This window comes from Xiphophorus maculatus, chromosome 15, assembly GCF_002775205.1.
Source record: "Xiphophorus maculatus strain JP 163 A chromosome 15, X_maculatus-5.0-male, whole genome shotgun sequence".
NCBI classification, from domain to species: Eukaryota; Metazoa; Chordata; class Actinopteri; order Cyprinodontiformes; family Poeciliidae; genus Xiphophorus; species Xiphophorus maculatus.
In genome coordinates, this window is record NC_036457.1 from 16,061,567 (window position 1) to 16,071,580 (window position 10,014).

Sequence of the window (10,014 nt, forward strand, 5' to 3'; positions counted from 1 at the left end):
TATTATTCTAATGTAAAAAAAAACAATAACACAATTCCGTAATTTAGATGCTTCCTTTAAATAACAAGAGCAATTAAAATCACATGTGAATAGGTTTGTTATAGTGATAAGTTGTTCAAAAAACCACTTCCTGTTGTCTTCTTCGTCTTCTTTGTCTTTTCCGCCAGTAGTAACAACCGGTTGTTGATCACATGACTTGATTGATGTGAAAAAAGTGTTTCAATCGCGTTTTATTTTTTTTCTTTTTTGCAAAATACACAAATTTAGATGCGGCCGAAAATCTCATTCTTACCCAAAAAAACTTTTAATAAAAAATACTTATTTTTTTAATTTTTTTTTTTATTTGGCATGTTTGGTATTTCCAATTTGCGCTGTTACGTTCTCAGTGGAAACACATTGTAAGCTGCATATTGTTGGGGTGTGGCACTTTCACACAGTCAGTGGTGGAGAAAAAAACAAACTGCGCTGCCCTGACTGTGGAGTTAATCTCTGACCTTCTTGAACAGAGTTGCACCTGTTTGGCGCTTTGGGTCACGTAAATCACTCAGCTCTGTTACGTCAGGCTACTGGAGCCAGGAGCATTACCCACAATGCTTCAGCGGCAGCTTAAAGTGTGGGAATTTGGTTAGTTTGGAATTTTAATCGCGGACATAAAAACAATTAACAGAGCATCACAGCGATGTAACTCTGATTACTAGGACCCTGTTTGGGTCTTATATTCAGAAAGTAAGGTGTTTCTGTAATTTTTCTCCCAGGCTTCTCAGTGTGGTCCTGTTCAATGTGCGCTCTTTTTCAGGTGATTTCCTTTTTCAGCCATGACCTTGCTCACATACAGCTGTTCTGTCCCACCTGCTGCTCCAGCTGAGGCCAGCCGTCCTCCGACTGGAACTGGGACCTGATCCGCAGTGCGGTTCCCAGAGACGGGAAGCAGCAGCTGTCCGACTGACCTCTGCTTTTCCGGCGTAGCTAGAGGTCAGGAATTATACTCCCTGCTATGTGGGTGAAGAATAAGAAAGTGTCTTTTCAGAAGACTATGAAGATTTTTAAAAAATAATTCAGAATAATCTGAAATGGGATAGAATTTGATTATTAAATACATTATTTTTTCCATTCTCCCCCCGCCACGCAATAAGGGACTTTTCAATAATTGTCATTCCCCTGGACTTTTTCTACGTTTAACTTCTACAAATCTTTTCCGTTTCTGCTGATCGGAGTTGGGGGGAAAAAGTGAGTGGATACATGAACGTGGTGGGTCTGACCCAGAAAAGCAGCGAGAGCTAAAGCAACTTAAGTGGACGCAGAAAAAGCTGCCGAACTAACCCGATGTGTTCATCACACAAACTTCGACCTCTGGAACAGATTACGGCCGGAGAAGAAACATTTAGTTGTATGAAAAGAAACTACGGGCCCCATTATGTTTCATGTTTCTTCTAATAAGCAAATTATTTCTAATTTCTTAAAAGTTTGAGTGATGAGTGACTAAAACTATATGATTATGGTAGAAGTAAAGAGAGATGTACAGCTCTGGAAAAAAATAAGAATCAATTGCACTGAACCCCATTGAAAACTTCCTGGTTATTCCACCAAATATTGATTTCTGAACTCTTCCTGACTTAAAACATTAATATTGTTGTTTCTAAATAAATATGAACTTGTTTTCTTTGCATTAGTCGAGGTCTGAAAGCACTGCATCTTTTTCGCTATTTTGACCATTTCTCATTTTCTGCAGATAAAAACAGAATCTTTGCTTGGAATTTCAGAGACGTGTTGTCAGTAGTTCATAGAATAAAAGAACAATGTTCATTTTACTCAAACACATACCTATAAAAAGTAAAATCAGAGAAACGATGTCATCCCTGCCCAACACCATCAGCCTACAGGCTCTTCTACGGCACCAGCGAGTCATTTCCAAGTAACGAAACGTGAGATGGGAACTTCAGGGCAGACTGCCATGGAAAAAAAAACCCTTAAACTAATTTGCGCTGTGAGTAGACCTGGTCCACTGGTCTGGCAACAAATCCCACTTCTTCCCTGCGTGCGATTGCACCATGCTCAAATGCCAAGTCGTCAGAAAATGTCAACAAGACCACAAACTGTGAGCAAGCAGTGCCTGTCTCAGGACACGTACCGGGCCTTGAACATCTCATCCGTCTGGTGAAAATACCCAACTGTTAAACAAGACGGACTTAAAACAGTTTTCGAAAGACTCCTTGTTTAAATCGTTGCTTCTCCCAAACCTTTTGGTTCAAGTGAGATTTGAGAACCTGGTTACTCATTTTGTTTTTTGTTGGCTTCCAAAAGTCGGGACGGGCAAGAACCTGTCCAAGTCTGTGGCAATACATTTTTACAAGCGTAAATTTTGGGTAATGAGCGCTCAGCTGACTCAACGGCAGAGTTAACGGTGATTGTGGTCAGATGGCGCGCTGCTTCCATCTTTGTTTTCGTCTTTACAGCGATTGACTGCAACAACAAGTCAGCCCAATTATCCAGTAAGCAGCACTTATGCTCATCTGAGCTCGTCCTTAGAAATGTGAAAGCAGAGAGAGGGAACAATATGTACACTCACGCAAACCGTACGATAAATCTCGACAGTCACGCACGCCGTTATCTCCAGTGGAGCATCACCGGATATATGATTTCCATTCAGTCCCCTTTTACTCCGATACCCTTAGATAAAATTCAGCTGAACCAGAATGTTTGTAATTCAATAAACTGCAAGCCACGTTTGTCCTATTAAAAGGTTTGAGAATAACTTTTGAGCATATGTGAAACATACTTTTGTATTTTTAAAAAATATATATTTTTTTAATAGTCAGATGTAATATTGTCATTTTAAATGTCATGTCTACATTTAAAATTTCTGCTTACATTAGCTGTAGGTGGAAATTAATCATAACCAACAGAAATGAAGACTTACAAATGTCCATCTGCTAATAAATAATCTATATACTGTTTCTCTTACTGTTCACGATCCTGGATTATATTGACTTTTCAGTAACATGCTAAGGTATTTAATTGGTCTGCAATGTCAGTATTAGAAATCTCCCAAAACAAAACACCTGACAAACTTTGGTAGAAGAAAACAAATCTGTGTAAAGACATATTTTCAGCACAAGCAGACCATGACCGATGGTTGATTGGCTCACTTTTATCCAAACTTTCTAAAGCTGTTTTTGAGTCACACACTCTTACTAGATGTAGGTTTCATCAGTCACGAGTAAGTCGATGGAAGTTGATGCAATTTTGTCTGAAGAGAAGTCATTTGCTCAAATTTCTCAGAAATTCTGACGGTGGTTTCCGCTTAATCACTTGTTGTCCATATAAACCCTCTTGCAACGGCGACGGCTCCATTTTCCAGCCGCTCCACGCCCCGTTTGTTTTCCTTTTTTCATTTCTTCCTGACTGCCTGGAAAACAGAACAGGGTAGACTCGTCCTCTTCAGTGGCGCCATGTACCTCCTGCTGGTTCCTCTGCTGCTCACTCCAGTCCAAGTAAGAGGTTTTTTTTCTTTATTTTATTCATAAAGCGCACTCTTTCCTCCATGTTTCTGTTTTTTTGTGCGTTTCGACTTTTTTCCCCACAGTAAAGTAGATTTTTTTCAGGCTCTCCGGGTTGCATGAAGCAGCAGTACGAGTTTCCACAGGATTATTTATTCTACCTGATTTCACACATTTTCTCAGATATTTACACTTTTTATGAGATTACAATCACAAACTGTACTTTTGAGCAGATACAAAAGTCTGACCTCTGGAGTTGCAAGTGGCCCTTAAGGCCCTTCATAGTGGCTCTCAATAACTTTGGCCAAAAACAAATTGACTAATGTTTTATTTAATAATAAGGTGATTAAAAGAGCGAGTTTTACCAGTTTTTGTGTTTTCTCTGCATAGACGTTTTGCAACAGAATTATACCAGAGGAGTAATAAACATTTTTCTTGTTCTCTCGTTTGTTTAGTTCCGTAATGATGCTGCATTTTACATTTATTTTGAGAGAATGAATTTGTTCCCTTTTTCCCTAAAAGTAAACTTTTTTCTTCTTCTCTAGAACCTGAAATAGAAATAAGACTTGATTTAGTCAGAACACATACTACTTCATTTTTACGGCAGGCATCTGGAAAACAGTGAAGAGAATCCAGAGCATGACGCCTCTGAGAAGAGAAAGCCCACAGCATCACAGATTAGCTACTGCTTTACAGTAATTATCTTTTATTTCATGGCGAACCCAATGGGAGCGTTCGTTGCCGAAAAAGCTTCATCTTAAGTCTCATTTGATCAAAAACCTTCCATTTAAAGTCCCAGTAATGCTCCACAAACTTTATGCTTCTGCTAATAGAACCGAAGGTGTTATTATTATTTTAACATGCTTTCCCCCTAGTGAATGAAATATTAAATCTCCCCCAGTGACACTGGGTCTCCAAAATGGTGTTTAGGATTTTCTACTTTGATGCATGATAATATTTTTTCTTTCTGCAGCGTTTAGGTGAAACGTGTAAAACCACCGCTGCTGGACTGTATCCCTCATGCAATGACATCTGGTTTTTATTATTATCGTGAACGCAGCTGTTACACGCAGCTGGTTTAGGTTCTCTTGCGTCAGAATTAAGCACGACTCCCTAAATAGTCAGGAACACAGTGCAACTACTCACAAGAAGTAAAGGAGAGCAGCAATTACAAGAAGAAATTATGATTTGATTCTAAGCCCTGTTCTGGTTAAGCAAACAGAAAAATCTAAGTACCTTTAATTATCAGATAGCTAAGTTTACCTGATGTCCCTGAATGAACACATAATTACATATTATTCCAATTTTATAGTAATTTCTGGTAGAGTTGAACTAATTTTTTAATATAACAAACATATTTCTTTGACTGGACTTTATTTTAATGTTTTGGAGTAAAGAATGACAATTTGATATGTATACTGTAAATAAAAACAGATGCATAATATGGAAGAGTTTAAAACCACTGAAAAATAACGTAATAATTCTTTTTTTTTTTATGTGGTTTCTTCTGGATATAACCAATATGTATTCACAATCAATGCTCTTTTTACAGAAAGGTGTTAGTTTTTGAGAGAGCGGCCTTGTTTGATTCCCTCACAAAAACAAACTTACTGCTTGATTTTTTTTTTAAATAAAAAAATGACTGCAAATCCAAATCTGCTGCGGGGTGTGAATAATTTTGAGCCCAACTGGACGCAGCAACATTGAGTGACGCAGCAACATTTTCTCTTTTTTCCCCCAAGAAATCAAATGTTGAGCGTCGTTATTCCACCACCACTAGAGGGAGCTGTGCGACTGCTAGACGCGATTCCCCAAACTCCATTTGCTGCACATTTGCTTTGAACTTGTGGCCTAATCGTCGCAGAAATGAAAAGCGACCACACACGCGTATTGCTCTGCAAAACGGTCTATATTTGTTTATTTATTTATATGTTTTGTTTCTATTTAGATGCTCAATCTTCCAGGGAAGGAAAGGCCAGCGGGTAGGAACGACACACTAATTTATTCTTGTTGATATAACTGCGTATTTTTCTTACCATAATTTACTACCCAGCGTTTATAGTTTTTTTTTGCTTGTACTGTATATATTTTATGCCTTCTGTACGAGATCTACCGTTTTAATTTGTCTTAAGTATATCTGTTCTGTTCTATATTTGGTCCAAAGTGTCTCCAAACTTTTTATTTTTATTTATTTATTTATTTTTTATGAAGCAATGGGATTCAGGGAGGTGCTAGACAAGAGCTTTTGTCGACCGATCGAGCAGCATGTGAACGTGGAGACGGAGTTCCCTGGCGGCGTGGAGGATTTCTACATACCTCATTGCGTCTCACTGTTCCGCTGCTCGGGCTGCTGCATTGATGAGACTCGGGAGTGCTACCCTGTCGTTGAACGCAACATCACCTTGGAGGTGAGGAGCGACCACGGGCGCTTTCAAGCGCAGTCAATTGCACGAAACGACGTTCACTTCCCTGCCCTCCCCTCCTGTCTGCAGGTGAGTCGGTCGAATCAGGTCGTCAACCTCACGTTTGTGGAGCATCAAGAGTGTGGAGTGAGGTAGACTAATGTCAGACACGCCTGGTTCGGTTCAGCTGCTATAAAACTGGAATATTAAAGTTGTTCTCCCTTCTAGGCTGAAAGAGTATCGGAATAACACAAGGTCAGTAAATGAAAGGTTTTATCTTTTGGGATTTGAACTTATCTATGACTTCGTAATAACTTTGTTCCTCCTCCACAGCAAGGAGGACTCTCTCAGGGACAGACCTCGAAGGAGGAAGCACAGGAGGAGAAGATGTGAAAAGTAAGACCGATCTAACTCCTTTTTCACGGTCTGTGCTCGGCATCTGTCGTCGTTTTTTTTCTTGACTCGGCCTGATCGTCGTGAACAAAGCGTCCAAGACATTAAAAGTCATCACATATTATTATCTGCCTTGTTGCTCATCACTTTTAGAGGACCTTTAATCCAAAGCCATTTCCGGAAGGTCGCAGAAACTTTGACAGATTAAACCGAGGATAAACATTCTACAGATTTAAAGTAGGAAAAAGAAATCATTTAATTTGTCACCGGAAATATTGATTGGAGCAGATCACGAGATACTCCAAGGTGACTGTTCGTAGCGTGACTGCAGAGTCTTTAAGGAGAAACTTGACTTTTGAACAACCTCCTTTTTGTTATGCAATCAAACAAGCTTCCCGGTGGTTCTGTAAAGTAATGATTTCCATTTAGGAAGATTCTCAGGAAGAGAAACTGAATAACTCCACAAGATCAGCAGCTACTAAAATAGACTAGGTGTGGTACAGTATAAATGATGGTCAAACATATGCGAAGACTCCGACTAATATTTGGGAACACGCCTTTTTTGTAAGCTGCACAGAAACCACATGTTGCCATCAATAAGTTTGACAGAATGGCATCAATATATGGTCAAATATCTGGTTGGACATTTGACCATTCTATGAAATAAGTTAGTTTTTCTGGCAACTTGACTTTAAGGTGCAGTCCGCGTATTTTCATCAGACCATTCCATTTCCAGTTCTGACACCATGGTAATATCCACATTTCAACCACCTACTGACTGGAGAAATTGGAGATAGTTCCAGCTTTTTTTGATGACTTCCCTCGTCTTTGTGCATTTCACCAGAACCACTGGGACAGAGCAGAGCTGCCCCACGTGCGGGTCACTGCAGATTTTCGTCAAGTCTGTTGGAACAGAATGTGGTTAGAGCAGAACAGAGGAAGTATTTTCAGCCATAAACTCAACAGGATCTACTTTATAAAGAAAACAAGTCAGTAACACAGAATCTAATAACTAAAACTTATATACCAGTCATCCTTTTAACAATACTGTACAGACGCTCAGATCCTCAACTCGCCACGCGAACTGTGAGCCATCTGGCAAACGGTTTAGAAGCCGTGTAGATTCCAAACTTAATTGGTCCCTACACCAGTCAGATTTTAAATAAAGTAGGCATGTGGTGTTTTGTCATGCTGCCGATACTCTGGTCTGATTTCTTGGTTTGTTTACTCGCTGGGATGTATGCGAGACTGTGCGATATTTTATTGAGCAATATGTGTTTTTGATTTTACCGTGCGCGGTGTATTTTAACGGCTTTGTTTAGCGTATGATGTCCGAGTTAAATTTTCCCTCGGGGACAATAAAGTATATATCCATGCAACTTTTACTTTACCCAACTTCATGTTGTATTAAGTTCTTTATCTTGATTAGATAGCAGACTTTTTTCAGGTATTTTAGCAGTCTCTTCCAGTGCTAAGTAATATCTGCATCTGTGGTGTCACTATCAGCAATTTTCTTTTTGGGGAAACGAGAGAGAGAGAGAGAGAGAGAGAGTTTGAGGAATCTGGGTCAACAGCTTGCAGCACTGCCTGCAGGGCGTCACCAGCTCCGCTGCTTCACAAAAGGAGAATGCAGCAGTAGGAACACACACATTTCCCAAATCACTTCACCTAGAAGCTGGTTATTTTGGGCTTGGGGTCACCGGCAGGGTACTGCTGAATTCAACAGTACGTTTGGTTTCCCTGGAAACATATAGATGTGTTATTTCATCACTCATACGTGTCAGAGCGATCATTTCGCTACATTTAAATGTGATTTAGACCCATTATCTCCTTACCGACTCTCCGAAACGTCAACAAAAAGTCCCTTGCAAACATATTCACCGACCTTTTAACCTTTTCGCATGTTGTCACGACAACGCCAAACTTCAGCGCAAGACTCTGTGTGATAGATGAGCACAAGGGATTTATCGACAGTGAGGCAGAAGGGTTTTGATGTTTTCTGTCAATCTGAAAAGTGTGGCCTGGATTCAGATTCGTACCCCACTCGGAGCAGCCTGTTGCACGTCTAGAGAATCACATTTCTGCCCGTTCTTCTCTGCAAAATAACAACGCACGGGCACTATATAAAAAAAGTATCTGTTACACCTTGAACACGTTTTCTGTCGCTTTTAACTTTACATAACTCAACAGGATGCTGCTGAGAAAACAGAGGATATTTTGCATGCTTTGTGCAGGAATACACTGGATGTTTTCCAACCCCCAAAACTTGAGCGGTCTGGAGGAAGGAAATATTCACTCTGGGTCCTAATTATGAAAGAGCCGCCACTGGCTCCATCTGTCTCCCTGTCCAGTCTGACCAGTTTCCCCGTCCTGACTGAGCTCTGCCATTTTGGCCAGAGTCCCATCTCAACTTTTAGTTGCTTTATAGATTCATTTCAAGCATTTCAATGCATCAAACAAATCAAAAGCGTGGTAAATGAACGCCAGGTGTTTTCTAAGTGAGTAAGAATCTGAAATTCAGTTGGAATAAGGGAACAAAAGATGTTATCATGCAGTTCATAGCGGTTTGAATTCATTTCCATGTATTTTGTCTTTCCAGGTGCCAGTTCTCTCGCTAGAAGATACATCTTCATTGACGGAAACGTCATTTGGGATCAATGTTTCCATCCTCTGTACATAGATAACTTCCTGCATTCATCCCACCAGAGGCCAGTTCTTCTTCTGCAAGCTTCTCTTCATTATTTATCAAAGAAAAAGGATCAGCCTTTGATCCTGGCTGCTGCTTGTTTTGGACCGAAGTCAACTCAGTCCTTCACATCTAGATATTCTCATGTGACGTTTGGACGATGTACGTAAACTACGGAACACAGAAGACGTTTATTTAAGCTTTTTTATATACATATTTTTTATCAGTTGTTAACACAAAGACAATGAATAATGTACAATCGGCAAGGCATATGTGTGTATTTTTTAAGGATTTATTTAATTAAATAATGAGTTCAGTGAATAAAAATATATGTAAACAGCAGTGATTCTCTGTGGTCTTTATCTGAGTGTCAGTAAACACTCTGAGACATTAAGGGTATTTAGACAACCCTTAGACCAAAAGTTTGGATACACCTTCTAATTAAAATGGGTTTTCTTTATTTTCATGACTATTTATAAGGCAAGAAATCCCACTTATTAACCTGACAGGGCAGGTTGACCTATGAAGTGAAAACCATTTCAGGTGACGACCTCTTGAAGCTCATCAAGAAAATGCAGAGTGTGTGCAAAGCAGTAATCACAGCAAAAGGTTGCTACTTTGAAGAAACTAGAATATAAGGGGTATTTTCAGTTGTTTTACACTTTTTTGTTTAGTGCATATTTCCACATGTGTTATTCATAGTTTTGATGCCTTCAGTGTGAATCTGCAATGTCAATAGTCATGAAAATAAAGGAAACTCATTGAATTAAAAGGTGTGTCCAAACTTTTGGTTCTGTACTGTAGGCTTGTGATTTCATGTGATACGCTAACAGAAGGTGGGCATAACTGAAATGAAAGGATTCATAGTTTTCAAATTCTTACCAGTTTAGCGCATGCAGGAGGACTGCAATTTTTGCTCATTTTTACATGCAGACAAGCTCAAATCTAATCAGATCAGATTAATGACCTCACTGTCTTGCCACATATTCTAAGTTGGATTTAGGTTTTGACTTTGACTGTCTCTGTGTTCGAAGCT

The 10,014-nt window shown here is 39.5% G+C and overlaps 1 protein-coding gene across 1 annotated transcript; it reads left to right on the plus strand.

Moving 5' to 3' along the window:
- The first annotated feature begins 3,357 nt into the window (after positions 1-3,357).
- On the plus strand, positions 3,358-9,320 carry LOC102225990 (vascular endothelial growth factor A-like). Its single transcript, XM_023347357.1, has 7 exons — positions 3,358-3,491; positions 5,446-5,479; positions 5,709-5,905; positions 5,990-6,051; positions 6,128-6,154; positions 6,233-6,295; positions 8,892-9,320. The coding sequence occupies exons 1-7, from the start codon at positions 3,450-3,452 to the stop codon at positions 8,908-8,910; spliced, it is 444 nt and encodes a 147-aa protein (XP_023203125.1). The 5' UTR covers positions 3,358-3,449; the 3' UTR covers positions 8,911-9,320.
- Positions 9,321-10,014: the final 694 nt, after the last annotated feature.